At 41.4% G+C, this 17,383-nt stretch overlaps 1 protein-coding gene across 3 annotated transcripts in view; it reads left to right on the top strand.

Annotated features, from left to right (window-relative positions):
• The window catches only part of LOC102970755 (integrin alpha-X), a 45,853-nt gene that overhangs the window by 12,998 nt on the left and 15,472 nt on the right, over window positions 1-17,383 (top strand). For all 3 annotated transcript variants that reach the window (XM_042971233.1, XM_042971234.1, XM_042971232.1), the window contains exons 15-20: window positions 5,623-5,753; window positions 5,885-6,042; window positions 6,185-6,339; window positions 7,251-7,382; window positions 7,471-7,544; window positions 7,760-7,901. In XM_042971233.1, coding sequence (XP_042827167.1) covers window positions 5,623-5,753; window positions 5,885-6,042; window positions 6,185-6,339; window positions 7,251-7,382; window positions 7,471-7,544; window positions 7,760-7,901 — 792 coding nt within the window. The remainder of the gene's footprint in view (window positions 1-5,622; window positions 5,754-5,884; window positions 6,043-6,184; window positions 6,340-7,250; window positions 7,383-7,470; window positions 7,545-7,759; window positions 7,902-17,383) is intronic.

Genomic DNA, 17,383 nt, shown 5'->3' with positions numbered 1-17,383 from the left:
AGTAGGGTGTTCTTTAACCTCCATGCTTTTGGAGGTTTTCCAGACTTTTTCCTGTGGTTGATTTCAAGCTTCATAGCATTGTGGTCTGAAAGTATGCATGGTATGCTTTCAATTCTTGTATACTTATGAAGGGCTGTTTTGTGACCCAGTATGTGATCTCTCTTGGAGAATGTTCCATGTGCACTTGAAAAGAAAGTATATTGTGTTGCTTTGGGATGCAGAGTTCTAAATATATCTGTCAAGTCCATCTGATCCAATGTATCACTCAGGGCCCTTGTTTCTTTATTGACCGTGTGTCTAGATGATCTATCCTTTTCTGTAAGTGGGGTGTTAAAGTCCCCTGCAATGACCACATTCTTATCAATAAGGTTGCTTATGTTTATGAGTAATTGTTTTATATATTTGGGGGTTCCCGTATTTGGTGCATAGACATTTATAATTGTTAGCTCTTCCTGATGGATAGACCCTGTAGTTATTATATAATGCCCTTCTTCATCTCTTGTTATAGCCTTTAATTTAATTCTAGTTTGTCTGATATAAGTATGGCTACTCCAGCTTTCTTTTGACTTCCAGTAGCATGAATGGACCTGACCTCCTCAGGTCTAAAATGAGTCTCTTGTAGACAGCAAATAGATGGGTCTTGTTTTTTTATCCATTCTGATACCCTATGTCTTTTGGTTGGAGCATTTAGTCCATTTACATTCAGTGTTATTATTGAAACATATAGGTTCAGAGTCATTGTGATGTTTGTAGGTTTTATGCTTGTAGTGATTTTTCTGGTCTTTTGTGGTTCTTGCATCATTTCACTCACAGAATCCCCCTTAGGATCTCTTGTAAGGATGGTTTAGTGGTGATGAATTCCTTCAGTTTTTGTTTGTTTGGGAAAACCTTTACCTCTCCTTTTGTTCTGAATGACAGACTTGCTGGATAAAGGATTCTCAGCTGCATATTTTTTTCCTGTTCATCACATTGAAGATTTCCTGCCATTCTTTTCTGGCCTGCCAAATTTCAGTAGATAGGTCTGCTACTATTCTCTGCTACTGTCTACCTTTGTAAGTTAGAGCCTATTTAGCATTAGCTGCGTTCAGAATTTTCTCTTTATCCTTGTATTTTGCCAGTTTCACCATGATATGTCATGCAGAAGATCGATTTAAGTTATGTCTGAAGGGAGTTCTCTGTGCCTCTTAGATTTCAATGCCTTTTTCCTTCCCCAGATCAGGGAAGTTCCCAGCTATGATTTGTTCAAGTACACCTTCAGCCCCTTTCTCTCTCTCTTCTGGAATTCCTATTATAAGGGTATTGTTCCGTTTCATTGCATTTTCACCTCATAGTCGTGGATTTTTTAATTTCCCTTTTTCTCAGCTTCTTCTTTTCCCATAATTTTATCTTCTAATTCACCTATTCTCTCCTCTGCCTCTTCAATCCGAGCTGTGGTCGCCTCCATTTTATTTTGCACCTCATTTATAGCATTTTTTTTTTTTTTTAGCTCTCATGACTGTTTCTTAGTCCCTTGATCTCTGTAGCAATAGATTCTCTGTTGTCCTTTATACTTTTTTTCCAACCCAGCGATTAATTTTATGATGATTATTCTAAATTCTTGTTCTGTTATATTGCTTAAATCATTTTTGGTCAATTCATTAGATGTTGCTATTTCCTGGAGTTTCTTTTGAGGAGAATTCTTCCATTTTGTCATTTTGGATAGTCCCTGGAGTGGCGCAGAACTGCAGGGCACTTCCCCTGTGCTGTCTGGAGTAACTTGAGTTGGTGGGTGGGGCACAGCCAGACCTCATGTCTGTCCCCAGCCCACCGCTGGGGCCACAGTCAGACTGGTGTGTACTTTATGTCCTGCTCTCCCAGGGGCAGGACTCACTGTGGAGTGGTGTGGCCCCTGTCTGGGCTACTTGCACACTGCCAGGCTTGTGGTGCTGCTTTGATGGGATCTGGCATATTAGCTGGGGTGGATCCCCTAGGTGTACAGGGGTGGGAGGGGCAGGCTTAGCTCACTTTGCTATCAGTGTTCCCCTGCACAAGGGGCCCTGCAGCACTGGGAGGGAGGCAGGCAGACCCGTCGAAGGGATGGATCCACAGAGGCACAGCATTGGGTGTTTGCGTGGTGCAAGCAATTTCAGTGACAGGAAATGGTTCCCTTTGGAATTTCGGCTGGGGGATGGGAGGGAGAGATGGCGCTGGCCAGTGCCTTTGTTCCCTGCTGAGCTGAGCTCTGTCTTCCAGGGCTCAACACCTCTCCCTCCTGGTGTCCTCTCGCCCTCCTGCTCTCTGAGCCGAGCTGGTGACTTATAACATTCCAGATGTTAAGTCCCACTGGCTGTCAGAACTCACGCAGTCTGGCCCCTCCACTTTTTCAAGCCAGACTAGGGGATTCCACCTTGCCAGGCAGGCTGCCCCTCCACCGCCCTGGCTTCCTCCCACCAGTCCGTGTAGCACACACCGCCTCTCTACCCTTCCTACCCTCTTCCGTGGACCTCTTGTCTATGCTTGGCTCTGGGGAGTCCGTTCTGTTAGTCTTCTGGCGGTTTTCTGGGTTATTTAGGCAGATGTGGGTGGAATTTAAGTGACCAGCAGGTGCAGTGAGCCCAGCGTCCTCCTATGCCACCATCTTCTCCTCTGTAAACCTAGGACTTGATTCTTGAGTGAGCTCTCTATCCAGACCTGTTAATCCCCCAGCAGCTTTACAAGGTACATAAGCCAGGCATTAGCAAACCTATGTTAGAGATGAAATCTGGGGCATGGAGAAAATCAGTGATTTGTCCAAGGTTTATTGTGGATTAGGAATGGTGATGAGGGAGGCTTCAATTTCCTGACTTCTAACCCAGTGCTGGCTCTCTTGGTGGCTCCCTGTTGCCAGTTTAGGTTGGGCTGCCTCTGTGTGCCTGTCTATTCACCCCTTCTCCTTTGATGCTTTATGACTATTTCCTCATGTCATTAGTAATCCTGCCAAATATCTGTCTAGGCAGGAGTACTTCATCCATGGGGCAGGTTCTCCTGAAAAGGGAGGGTTTCTTCTCATGGCAAAAGTTAAAGAAAGCCTCAATTAAAAAATAGGCAAAGGATTTGAATAGACATGTCTCCAAAGATGATATACAAAGGACCAATATGCACATGAAAAGATGTCAAACATCATTAGTCATCAGTCATCAGCAAATCAAAACCACTGTGAGATACCATTTCACAGCCACTGGCATGGCTAGAATAAAAAGATAGATCATAAGTAGTGTTGGTGAGAATGTTGAATGTTTGGTATCCGTAAACACTGCTGGTGTGAATGTAAAATGCTGCAGCTACTTTGGAACACATCTGGCAGTTCCTCAAAAGGTTGTACGTAGAGTTACTGTATGACTCAGCAATTCCACCCAAGAGAATTGAAACCTTATGTCCACACAAAAAGTTATACATCAATGTTCATAGGGGCATTATTCATAATATCCAAAATATGGAAATAATCCAAATATCCATTAACTGATGAGCAGATAAATTCTGTTGTAAATAAATACCTATATGATGGAACATTACTTGGCCATGAAAGGAATGAAATACTAGTATTTGCTACAACATGGATGAAGCTTGAAAACATAATGCTAAGTAAAAAGAAGCCAGAAACAAAAGGGCACATATTGTATGATTCCATTTATATGAAATGTCCAGAATAGGTAAATCCACAGAGATAGAAAGTAGATTGGGGGTTGTCAGGGACTGGCAATGGAGGAAAATGAGGAACATGGGTGTGGGTGATAAGGGGTATGGGTTTTCTTGGGGGGTGATCAAAATGTTCTAACATTGATTTGGTGATGGTAGCATAACTCTGAGAACATCCTAAAACCACTGACTTGTATGCTTTAAAAGAGTAAATTGTATGGTGTGTGAACTATATCTCAAAAAGTTGTTACAACAAAAATGTCAAAGAAGGTCTCTACAGTTCTGTTACTTCCCAGCTACATGGTCTTAGTCATTACAATCTCTCTGTGTTCAGTTTCCTCATCTGTAAAATGGTGATAATAAGAGAACCAACCTCACTTGGCTGCTTCTGTGAGGATAAATGAGTTAGTACATATAGAGTACATACATAGTATAAATATACACATGTGCCTGGCATATAATTGGTGTTACAGTATTATAATCAGCTATTGTTAATACAGTTTAACAATGGGAGGGGTTCTAAATAACTTGGAATTTTTTTTAAGTTTACTTATTCATTTTGAGAGAGAGCAAGAGTGAGGGTGTGCTAGTAGTAGAGGGGCAGACAGAGAGAGGTAGAGAGATAATCCCAAGCAGGTTCTGCACTGCTACAAGCTAGCAGATCATGACCTGAGCTGAAATCAGAAGTCAGACGCTTAATCTACTGACCCACCCAGGCGCCACTAAAGAACTTGGAAGTTTAAGAAGAGGGTGAAAGGCTTTGTTGACAATAACACCAGATGTCAAGAAACTGCATTGATTCCACACCACCTGTTTAACTTCACGTTGCTACAGCTGCTTAGAAGCATATCTATGAAAAATCTCAATTGCAAATATCACTTGAGTTATACCCAAGAGGGTATAAGGACTCTAAGAGGAGACCTTTCCAGATTTGCTGGCCCACCATGATTTTCCTCCTTCCCACCATGATGTATCCCACAACATACTTGACTGGGAAGGACTTACCCTGTTCCCACTGGGCCCCACACAAACCTGAGGATATGGTGGTAAGATCAGTTTTCTTGAGCATGAAGCCATTTGACTGGGTTTGTATATCACTTCCTGCCTCTTCCTTTCTAGACACCCTTAGTAATTGGTAAATTACTCTTTATTTAATATGACTATGCTTAATGTCTTCCAGTCCCAGCAGTGTCCAGAGATTTTAAAGGACACATTCTTCAAGGGATTTGTCATTACAGGGGCAATGGAAATAAAAGAGAAGGAATGCACAGGGGAGGCAAGTTTCCAGAGCATTTTATTATGGGTACAGCCACTTCCCATCCCTTGTCCTCTGAAGAGATATGGTCGCCCTTGGGAGCAAAAAGGGGCCTTGGGCATGGTGTCAGAGGATCTGATTTCAGATATGGAGCTGATCTCTTAAAGGTCATGTGGCCTTGGCACTGTCTGAAAAGTAGGAGGTGGGGTCAGATGAGCTCTGAGGTCCCATTTAGCCCTAATACTCATCATAATCAGTAACTGACTAGTGACTTTTCCAGGTGCTGTTCAAAGAACTATATGCATTAATTCATTTACTACTCACAGCTAAACTCTGAGGTATTATTATCCCCATATGAAGCATGAGGAAACTGAGGCACAGTAAGATCAGATCCTGGCCCAAGGCCTCATGCTCATGAGTGGAGGCTCCATAATTGAACCTGAGACTAAGTAAATTAATGAATGAATGAGACCCAGGTCGCCAGGCCAGCCTTTCAATCACCATGTCTTCACTTATGTCTTAGGAATCTTTCCTTTCCTTTAGTCATCATTGCCCCACCCCACCTCCTCTTTTTAAGCACTTCTGGTGACATCTTTTCACTACTCACCTCTTCTTTCTGTCTCCCACATTCATACCTTCCTGTTCCTCTTGTTGCTAATTTCCAACTCGTTTCCCTCACCCTCAACTTGACTTGCCGTTCCCTTTCTCGCCAGCGGATCTCAGGCTCCCAGCTCTCCCCCAGCCTCCAGTATTTTGGGCAGTCACTGAGTGGGGGTCAGGACCTTACCCTGGATGGACTGGTGGACCTGGCTGTGGGGGCCCAGGGGCAGGTGGTGTTGCTAAGGTGAGAAAGCCTTTCCCAGACACTTCCAGATGGTATCCTAAGTCCACGTAGGACTCCAGCCTCCCAATCCCCATCCCACGTTGTCTTCCTGGGATCAAGGGCCTGCCATCAGCTCAGTTTTCCACTCATAGGACCAGACCTGTGCTCAGGGTGTGGATGAATATCCAATTCACATCTGCAGAGATTGCCAGGTCTGTGTTTGAATGTCGGGAAGAGACGGCCTCTGTCAAGGCACTGGGTGATGCCAACGTCTGCCTTCGTATTTATGAAAGTCCCAAGAATCGGCTGGGTGAGTCCTCTCCTCTTTGACCCAAGATACCCTGACACTTGGAATCCCTCAGCTCAGGACTCCTGTCTCCTACCTTGAACCTTGTCCACCTGAGGCATTTCTGGCTCTCTCATCTCTCCTTATCCCCTCCTTTCCCCTGCAGGTGACCTCCAAAGCTCTGTGACCTTTGACCTGACCCTCGACCCTGGCCGCCAGAATTCCCGTGCCATCTTTGAGGAGACAAAAGCCCGGAATCTGACTCATATCCGAGTCCTTGGGCTGAGACAGTACTGTGAGACCGTGAGGTTGCTCCTCCTAGTAAGGGGACTTTGAAGTCCTGGGGATGGCAGAGATTCTGAGGCTGGCAGTGGGCTGGGCAGGGAAAGAACAGAGTGTGTTCTGATTCTCACTGTGGTTCAGCCCCAGCACAGCACCTGGCATACAGGAGGTGCATAACATTGTTAGCTGAATGAGTGAGCAAACGAATAAATGGATGGGTCACCTGTAATTGCTGAGGCTACATAGCTGGATTTTAGGATAGAACCACTGGTTTAGAGAGCTATGGGTTGATGTACTGGGATTCTTTTAGGAACTGCTTCTCTGAGACAGGCCTTGTCTGAGGCACTGGGGACACAGCATGATCATGGGAAACTCTAGGGGAAGGCCAAAAGCAATCAAGTTCCTAGATAATAGATGTCAGATAGTGATGAATGCTATGAAGAAAGATAAAGTCGGGGCACCTGGGTGGCTCAGTCGGTTGAGCATCTGACTTCAGCTCAGGTCATGATCTTGTGGTTCATAAGTTCGAGCCCTGTGTCAGGCTCTGTGCTGACAGCTCAGAGCCTAGAGCCTGCTTTGGATGATGTGTCTCCCTCTCTCTGCCCCTCTCCCACTTGCTCTCTCTCTCTCTCTCTTTCAAAAAAAAAAAAGAGAATAAACATTTAAAAATTAAAAAAAAGGATAAAGTCAGGGAGGAGAGCAGAGAAGGTATTGGGGAGACCTCTTGAGCAGGTAGAGTTTGGGAAGATCCTGAATAGAATGAATGAGCTGTGTAGGAGGCTGGGGGTAAGGAATTCAAGGCAGAAAATAGGCAAAGCAGAGGTTCTGCATGGTGGAATTATAGTCATTGCACACAAATTTTACATTTTACAGATGAGGGAACAGGACACAGCTAGTGACTGTGAGGATGCATTCTTTAGCCACTGCTGTTTTCAATGTCCATTCTCTAGGCCTGTGTGGAGGACTCAGTGACCCCCATCACCTTGCGTCTCAACTTCTCTCTGGTGGGCAAACCTATCCCTTCCTTTGGAAACCTCCAGCCTGTCTTGGCTGTGGATGCTCAGCGATACTTCGTGGCCTCTGTGAGTCCTGGTACTGGAATCTTCCAGAAAGGAGTGGAGGGTGTGGACTCCAGAACTTGGGGAAAACCTCATTTGCCTTCCCTTTCAGCTTCCCTTTGAGAAGAATTGTGGAACTGACCATGTCTGTCAGGATGACCTTGGCATCTCCTTTGACTTCTCAGGGTGAGCTACCACTCCTTAGACCTGCCCTGGTTCCCCAACCCCTCTTCTTGAACCTGGAGCTCCTGCTCTGGCTCTCCCTAACATTTCTACCCTGTGCTCAGAAACAGACAACCTGTACCCCATTTCTTCCCTACTTCCTCACTCTGTGTTTTATCCCCAGACCATTTCTAGCCCCAGTCCCAGAATTATCTCCTGCCCTCTACCCCAACAACTAGCTTGAAGACTCTGGTGGTGGGGAGTACCCTGGAGCTGAATATGAAAGTGACAGTGTGGAATGATGGTGAAGACTCCTATGGAACCACAATCACCTTCTTCTACCCTCCAGGGCTGTCTTATCGTCGTGTGGCAGGGAGCCAGGTATCTGGGGAAGAAAGCAGCTGATGGCTGGGGGTCAGCAGAGACTCCTGTGCTTGGTTTAGAGCTCAGGCAGGTGCCACCATTGCTTAGCAGCCTCTTGTAAGCCAAGAGGACTGGGGTGATCATAGTTGGATGAATATGGTTATATTGCTGGAGCTTGCCTTGGCTCATGCTGTGTTCAACTCTGGGTATTGTATTTTAGAGATACTATCAGAAATTAATTCCCACAAGGCTGCAAATGTGGAGAGAAAGGGGACCCTGCCTTAAATTTCTTTGTTTTCCACACCATATAAGTATTCCTCTTTAAATAAAACATCTTGGCCCTCAAATAGTTTAAAACACTGTTCTGTAGAAGAAAGAGTTGAATTTATTGGTTTCTATAGATCAGGGCTTTGGATACTTTGGTAATCAAACCTCAGTCTGTATGCCTAGTGCACAGCAAAGCCAGTCACTGAGACATTGAATACGCAGCATGGGAAGGGTTTATTCGAGAGGCAGCCCAACCAGGAGATGGGAAATCCAGCCTCAAATCCACCTTCTCCAAGGGGGAGAGTCAGAGATTTTTAAGGCAACAAACAAAAAAAGAGTCTGGCTATAGGGGAGAGGAGCTACATGACTTCAAAATCAGATAAAGGAAATTAATAAGTAGGGGAAGGTTGAAGTCATTTTGTCATCTGTGCCTGCGAGAAGCTTCTACATATGTTTTCATGCAATCCACAACCAGAGATTGGTGTCCATAATATGATCTGAGAGTAGGGTTTTAGGCCCTTCTATGTCAAAAGTTCATACATTGGACATATGTGCATTCTCAGAGACAGTCAGTGGTCATGACTGGTTCTGGTCAGTTTCTTTTTCTTTTTAAACCTTTTATTTATTAATTAAAAAAATTTAAATGTTTATTTATTTATTTTTATTATTTATTTTTTATTAAATATAATTTATTGTCAAATTGGTTTCCATACAACACCCAGTGCTCATCCCAACAGGTGCCCTCCTTAATGCCCATCACCCACTTTCCCCTCTCCCCCAACCCCCATCAACCCTCAGTTTGTTCTCAGTATTTAAGAGGCTCTTATGGTTTGCCTCCCTCCCTCTCTGTAACTTTCTTTCCCCTTCCCCTCCCCCATGGCCTTCTGTTAAGTTTCTCAGGATCCACATATGAGTGAAAACATATGGTATCTGTCTTTCTCTGACTGACTTATTTCACTTAGCATAATACCCTTCAGTTCCATCCACGTTGCTGCAAATGGCCAGATTTCATTCTTTCTCAATGCCAAGCAGCATTCCATTGTACATATAAACCACATCTTCTTTATCCATCCGTCACTTGATGGGCATTTAGGATCTTTCCATAATTTGGCTATTGTTTCCATAATTTGGCTATATAGCACCCATAAGAGCTGCTATACGGGTACATGTGCCCCTATGCATCAGCGCTCCTGTTTCCTTTGGATAAATTCCTAGTAGTTCTGTTCCTGGGTTGTAGGGCAGTTCTATTTTTAATTTTTTGAGGAACCTCCACACTGTTTTCCAGAGTGGCTGCACCAGTTTGCATTCCCACCAACAGTACAAGAGGGTTCCCGTTTCTCCACATCCTCGCCAGCATCTGTTGTTTCCTGAGTTGTTAATTTTAGCCACTCTGACCAGTGTGAGGTGGTATCTCAGTGTGGTTTTGATTTGTATTTCCCTGATGATGAGTGTGTTGAGCATCTTTTCATGTGTCTTTTTGCCATCTGGATGTCTTCTATGGAAAAGTCTCTATTCATGTCTTCTGCCCATTTCTTGATTGGATTATTTATTTTTTGGGTGTTGAATTTGGTAAGTTCTTTACAGATTTTGGATGCTAAGTCCTTATCTGGTATGTCATTTGCAAATATCTTTTCCCATTCTGTCAGTTGCCTTTTAGTTTGGTTGATTGTTTCCTTTGCAGTGCAGAGCTATTTATCTTGATGAGGTCCCAATACTTCACTTTTGCTTTTAATTCTCTTGCCTTTGGAGATGTGTCAAGCAAGAAATTACTGCGGCTGAGGTCAAAGAGGTTGTTGCCTGTTTTCTCCTCTAGAGTTTTGATAGTTTCCTGTCTCACATTTAGGTCTTTCATTCATTTTGAGTTTATTTTTGTGTATGGTGTAAGAAAGTGGTCCAGTTTCATTCTTCTGCATGTTGCTTGCTGTCCAGTTCTTCCAGCACCATTTGTTAAAGATACTATCTTTTTTCCATTGGATACTCTTTCCCGCTTTGTCAAAAATTAGTTGGCCATACATTTATGGGTCCAATTCTGGGGTCTCTATTTATTCCATTGGTCTATGTGTCTGTTTTTTGTGCCAGTACCATACTGTCTTGATGATTACAGCTTTGTAGTAGAGCCTAAGTCTGGGATTGTGATGCCCCCCGCTTTGGTTTTCTTTTTCAACATTACTTTGGCTATTTAGGGTCTTTTCTGATTCCATACAAATTTTGGGATTGTTTGTTCTAGCTTTGAGAAGAATGCTGGTGCAATTTTGATTGGGACTGCAGTGAATGTGTAGATAGCTTTGGTTGTATTGACAGTTTAACAATATTTATTCTTCCAATCCATGAGCACGGAATGTTTTTCCATTTCTTTGTGTCTTCTTCAACTTCCTTCATAAGTTTTCTATAGTTTTCAGCATACAGATCTTTTACATCTTTGGTTACGTTTATTCCTAGGTATTTTATGGTTCTTGGTGCAATTGTAAGTGGGATCGAAGTCTTGATTTCTCTTTCTGTTGCTTCATTATTGGTGTATAGAAATGCAACAGACTTCTGTACATTGATTTTGTACCCTGTGACTTTGCTGAATTAATGTATCAGTTCTAGCAGCTTTTTGGTGGAGTCTTTCCGGTTTTCCATGTGGAATATCAAGTCATCTGCGAAAAGTGAAAGCTCAACTTCTTTGCCAATTTTGATGCTTTCTATTTCATTTTGTCATCTGATAGGTGATGCTAGGACTTCCAACACTATGTTAAACAACAGTGGTGAGAGTAGACATCCTTGTCCTGTTCCTGATCTCAGGGGGAAAGGTCTCAGTTTTTCCCCATTGAGGATGATATTAGCTGTGGGCTTTTCATATATGGCTTTTATGATGTTCCGGTATGTTCTTTCTATCCCGACTTTCTTGAGAGTTTTTTTTATTAAGAAAGGATGCTGTAATTTGTCAAATGCTTTTTCTGCATCTGTTGACAGGATCATATGGTTCTTAGCCTTTCTTTAATTAATGTGATGTATCACATTGATTGCTTTGCAAATATTGAACCAGCCCTGCATCCCAGGAATGAATCCCACTTGATCATGGTGAATAATTGTTTTTATATGCTGTTGAATTCGATTTGCTAGTATCTTGTTGAGAATTTTTGCATCCATATTCATCAGGGATATTGGCCTGTAGTTCTCCTTTTTTGTGGGGTCTCTGGTTTGGGAATCAGTGTAATGCTGGCTTCATGGAATGAGTCCAGAACTTTTCCTTCCATTTCTATTTTTGGAACAGCTTGAGAAGGATAGGTATTAAGTCTGATTTAAATGTCTGGTAGAATTCCACTGGGAAGCCATCTGGCCCAGGACTCTTGTTTGTTGGGGCATTTTTGATGACTGATTCAATTTCTTCGCTGGTTATGGGTCTGTTCAAGCTTTCTATTTCCTCCTATTGAGTTTTGGAAGCGTGTGGTTGTTTAGGAATTTGTCCATTTCTTCCAGGTTGTCCAGTTTATTGGCATATAATTTTTCATAGTATTCTCTGATAACTGCTTGTATTTCTGAGGGATTGGTTGTGATAAATCCATTTTCATTCGTGATTTTATCTATTTGGGTCCTCTCTCTTTTCTTTTTAAGAAGTCTGGCTAGGGGTTTATCAATTTTACTTATTTTTTCAAAAAATCAGCTCTTAGTTTCATTGATCTGTTCTACTGGTTTTTTGTTTTTTTTTTAATTCTATATTGTTTATTTCTGCTCTGATCTTTATTATTTCTCTTTTTCTCCTGGCCTTGGGGTTTCTTTGTTGTTCTGCTTCTAGTTCCTTTAAGTTTGCTGTTAGATTTTGTATTTGGGATTTTTCTTGTTTTTTGAGATAGGCCTGGACTGCAATGTGTTTTCCCCTTAAGACAACCTTTACTGCATCCCAAATGGTTTTGACTGTCGTGTTTTCATTTTCATTTGTTTCCATAAATTTTTAAATTTCTTCTTTAATTGCCTGGTTGACCCATTCATTCTTTAGTAGGATGTTCTTTAACCTCCACGCATTTGGAGGTTTTCCAAACTTTTTCCTGTGGTTGATTTCAAGTTTCATGGCATTGTGATCTGAAAATGTTCATGGTATGATCTAAATTCTTTTATATTTATTGATGGATGTTTTGTGACCCAGTATATGATCTATCTTGGAGAACATTCCATGTGCACTCGAGAAGAATGTGTATTCTGCTGCTTTTGGATGAAAAGTTCTGAAAATATCTGTCAAGTCCATCTGGTCCAGTATATCATTCAGGGCCATTGTTTCTTTATTGATCTTCTGCCTATATGATCTGTCCATTGTTGTAAGTGGAATATTAAAGTCACCTGCAATTACCATATTCTTATAACAAGATTGCTTATGTTTGTGATTGTTTTATATATTTGGGAGCTCTCAAATTGGGCGCATAAACATTTATAATTGTTAGCTCTTCTTGATGGATAGACCCTGTAATTATGACATAATGCCCTTCTTCATTTCTTGTTACAGCCTTTAGTTTAAAATCTAGTTTGTCTGATACAAGTATGGCTACTCCAGTTTTCTTTTGACTTACAGTAGCATGATAGATGGTTCTCCATCCCCTCACTTTCAATCTGAAGGTGTCCTCAGGTCTAAAGGTAGACAGAAAATTGATGGGTCTTTTTTTTTTTTAATCCATTCTGATACCCTATGTCTTTTGATTGGAGCATTTAGTCCATTTACATTCAGTGTTATTATTGAAAGATGTGGATTTAATGTTAATTTGTTATCTGTAGGTTTCATCTTTTTGGTGATGTCTCTGGTCCTTTGTAGTCTTTGCAACATTCCTCACAGAGTCCCCTTTAAGATCTCTTGCTTTTAGAATTCTCTCTTTATCTTTTCATTTTGACAGTTTCACTATGATATGTTATGCAGAAGATCGATTCCTGTTGCATCTGAAGGGAGCTTTCTGTGCCTCCTGGATTTCAATGTTTGTTTCTTTCCCCAGATTGGGGAAGTTCTCAGCTATGATTTGTTCAAATTGCTCCTATCTCTCTCCCTTCTTATCCTGAAACTCCTATGATATGGATATTATTCCATTTCATTGAATCACTTAGTTCTCTAATTCTCCCCTTATGGTCGAGAATTTTTTTTTATCTCTCTTTTTCTCAGCTTCATCTTTTTCCATAATTGTATCCTCTATTTCACCTAATCTCCCCTCTGCCTCTTCAGTGTTCAGTGTCAGCACCTTTAGTTTATTTTGCACCTCATTTACAGCATTTTTAAATTCATCATGACTATTTTTTAGTTCCTTGATCTCTGCAGCAATAGATTCTCTGCTGTCTTCTATGTTTTTTTTTCAAGCCCAGTGATTAATCTTATGACTATTATTCTAAATTCTTGTTCAGTTATATTGTTTATATCTGTTGTGATCAATTCTTTAGCTGTCATTTCTTCCTGGAATTTATTTTGAGGAGAATCCTTCTGTTTCATCATTTTGGCTAATTTTCTGTCCCTTCTGTGTTTTAGAAACTTTTGTGTCCTGCACCTGCGAGCACTACTATACACTGTCCAGGACCTGGACCTTCAGGAGGTGTTTTTTGGAGTGTGTTATGTACTCTCTGTTGTTGTGACTCTAGCTTCTTTATTTCCCTCCTCATAGTGATGTTTTGGACTCTGTACCAGGTGTGCTTTGATTTGTTCATTAAAGTAACCCTGGAAAAAAAATTTTTAAAAAAGGGGGTGGTGGGAGTGGTGGAACAGGCCTTATCCCATACAAAGAGAAAAATGACCGTGGAAGGGAAAAAGAAAAGAAAAGAAAATTGACCAGGCAGAGAACTATGTGGCTTAATTCAGAGAGAGAGTGAGAGAGAGAGAGAGAAAGAGAGAGGGGAAAATAAAGAGGGAGATATAGAACAGGTATAAAGAAAATAGATTAAATATGTCTGCTTAAACAAACCAACAACCTGAATACCCAGACTAGGGAAGGGAAGAAATAAGGAGAAAAGGAAGAAAAAATATATAAACTAAGAATTGTCCAAGAATTAAATTTGGAAAGGCAAAACCTCTGGGTGCCTTGGAACCGGTGGCAGCGCTCATCTGGAAGAGGGGGTGCCTGGTTGGTCAATGTCAATCTCTGGTAGATATGTAGTTATCTGGTGTTGAAGGGTATGGTTTGGTGTAGGTGAGTCCCGCCTCCACTGTGGGCCTGCTGTCCCTTCTCTGAAGCCCCACCTTGTTGGTGATGGGGAGAAAAATGGTGACACCCCAGTCTCTCCTCCCCAGACCAGGTGTTCCAAACCACTCTGCTCAGGTAGTCCTCGCAGCACTGTGTGGGCACAAGCAGGCCTATTTTTTTTCTTTGCTCCACTGACTCGACTCCTATGCCTCCCTAGTGCTCAGCTGGGATTCAAACCCTGATGTCTTAAAGGGTCCCACTCTGTGCACCTCAGTTCCGGGAGAAGTGCCGCTCCACCCCACCGATAAATGGTTTCTGGCTGGTGGGCACAGGCAGGGTGCTTTTTCCTTTGAATGGCTGTATACATTCTTCCCACAGCACATGAGGGAGGGGATTGCTTTCTCCCACTGTGGACTGTGTCGCTGAACTAGTTACTGAGCCCTGGGTGGGCTCCCCTCCTTTCCAGGTGTGAGAACAGGGCAGCTGACTCCAGTCCAGAGAAAGCCTCGAAGTTAGAAATTGGATATTTCCTTTTTTTTTTTTTTGATCTCAGGTCTGTGGTTTCTCTCTTGTCCAAATATAGTCTTACACTTCCACAGCCTCTCTTTCTCTCCCCTTTGTCTCTCCACAGAAGGGGATCCCTCCCCTTCATGCCTATGCCACCCATTTTATCTCTCCCAGTTCACAATCATACACCTATGGCCCACCAGTTTGTCCTTGTGGGCCCCTGGAGATGTCTCTGTCACTCTGTGGCCCGGACTCTTGGAATTCAAAGTCCTTTGGCCTCAGCACTGCTGTGTTTGAGGGACTAGGAAGCTTTGGGTCCCCCTACCTCTCTGCCATGTGTATTCCCTGGTTCTGGTCAGTTTCTTAGTGAAGGCTTGAGTCTCTGCAGGACAACTAAATCAACCTTCTGTTATCATGGCATCAGGCAAGACTGTTATCTACAGAGACATGGTGGCAGGCTGCATTCTGAGAACAAGCAGATTTGGGTAAAAACTTGCAGTTGCACTTATTAGTCCTGTTAACTCTTTGGTTACTGGTTTCCATGCCCACTGTCTTTTGATTATTCCTCATTCTTGAGGGAACTGGGATGATGACTACTCTAGCTACTTCCTGCTGAAATAGTGTGTAGATCAGGGTTAGAGGAATGGAAACTTTTCGCACTTATTTGGAAATATCCTTTGTTCCATGTTGTAAGCTAACATTTTGCATTACCAAAATTTTTGTACTTTGGTTAATAATTTTTGTACATTTTATACCACATTTTATGATTAAGTAGCAAAGGAGAAGTAGGAATATGAATAATCCTAGGGAAATTGATCTAATTTCTTGGAGGATCCAAGAAAATAACCTGGAAAACGAGTCCAAATCTGAGTCTGGGACATTAGGGGAGACTTGTTGTAACCAAGTAGCTTGTTGTCTTATTTTGTAAATACAAGCTTCAATTTCTGAGGAAGTGCTAATATATATGCTGCATGATGAATTAGCTTTTACACAAACACCTCCTTGCTCTGCTAAAATATAATCTAAATTATGTTATATAAAACTATTATATATTATATTATATAAAATTATATATTTTACAAATTATATTAATATTAAATTATATTATATAAAACTATTCCTGCCCAAGGCCTTTTGTTGGGCCGCTATGGCTTGGGAAGTTTTATTTTATTTAATAATTCCTAAAGTTACGGAAGAATTTCTTATCATATGTTCATGTGATGTCATTTCAACACCTTGGCAATAATGGTCTCCCAAACATGTACCAAATTCCATCTTCCTGACTTCTGGGAAAATAATCAGAATATTTTGTGATTTCTCTCTTTAACCTGTAGAACAGTTGAGAGGACTTGTCAAATGTCTGCTTTTATTAGAATTATATATGAAAAAAGGGGTGACCAAATGTCCTAGGAGACAAGTACCTCCCATGTGCTAGCCACATAAACATTCATATTGCCAAGGGAAGTGTTGATATCCACAAACAAAAATGTAACCTGGGGTTCACATAGCACTTCTCTTAGTTTATTGGGGTCAATACTTTCATTTTGCAGAATCGTTGTATTATTTGAAACCAAGAACAAGTATAGTTAAGTTTGGTGTAATTGGTAAGAGAGTAACACAGAAGGGTGTGGGGGTCCTATGTTGTCAAGTTCTTTTAGTTTTCAGTATTGTACAGAGAGGAGCAGGACAAGATGAGTAACTTTTTTTTTTTCAATTTTTAAAAGTTTATTTGTTTTTGTTTTAAGTACACATTTTATTTTATTATTGTTTTTTTAAATATAATTTATCATCAAATTGGCTAACATACAGTGTGTACAGTGTGCTCTTGGTTTTGGGGGTAAATTCCAGTGGTTCATCATTTACACACAACACTCAGTGCTCAAGATGAGTAACTTTTAAAACAGCATGTTTCTCAAAAATCTCTAAAAGGTGATGAAAGGAAAAAGGGTCAATTAATTTAACAAGAGGTGAAATTATTAACTGTTATGATTATATTGTAAACAAAAGGAGAAATACAAGCTTCTGGGGTGTATTCCAACCATTGAATGTGAGAGGCCCATATTTTGGGATAGTTGGGAGAAAATTAAAGGATAAGGAAAATGAGGGAGGCCAAGTTGATTAACCTGACTCTAAGCTAATGGAGTGCATTGATTTAGATGTATTGAAAAATTAGGGATCAGAGAAAAGTTGGTTACAGGCATTACTATTGGGTCATTGTGGTTGTACACTGAGTGTGGTTTAGGGTGACATATCCAATAGGTATATGACATTTGAGAAATCCTAATCATGGAGTTATCTTTCCAAACTCGAGAGATTGTAATAGGAAATTACTTAGGAAATGTAACAGGAAAATGCAAATAGAAAATGGAATAACATTCATAGTGTATAAACTATTAATAGGTCATTTGTTACTTATCTATTGGTTTCTTTAGACCAGTTCTCCCAAGTAGCAGTTTCAGGTCCATCTCAGGCTTTCTGGTCCAAGCAGAGTTTTTCCCTATGTTCTTGTTGACAGGACATAGGGAACCAATGGATTCTTGTGGAACCAGCTTGAGTGTGGTAAATCTATGGCTTAATTCCCTTCAGTTTCACTGAAGA

This window comes from Panthera tigris, chromosome E3 (assembly GCF_018350195.1).
Source record: "Panthera tigris isolate Pti1 chromosome E3, P.tigris_Pti1_mat1.1, whole genome shotgun sequence".
In the NCBI taxonomy this organism is placed as follows: domain Eukaryota; kingdom Metazoa; phylum Chordata; class Mammalia; order Carnivora; family Felidae; genus Panthera; species Panthera tigris.
The sequence above is the reverse complement of the archived record's forward strand: the minus strand, read 5'-3'. Positions and strand labels throughout refer to the sequence as shown.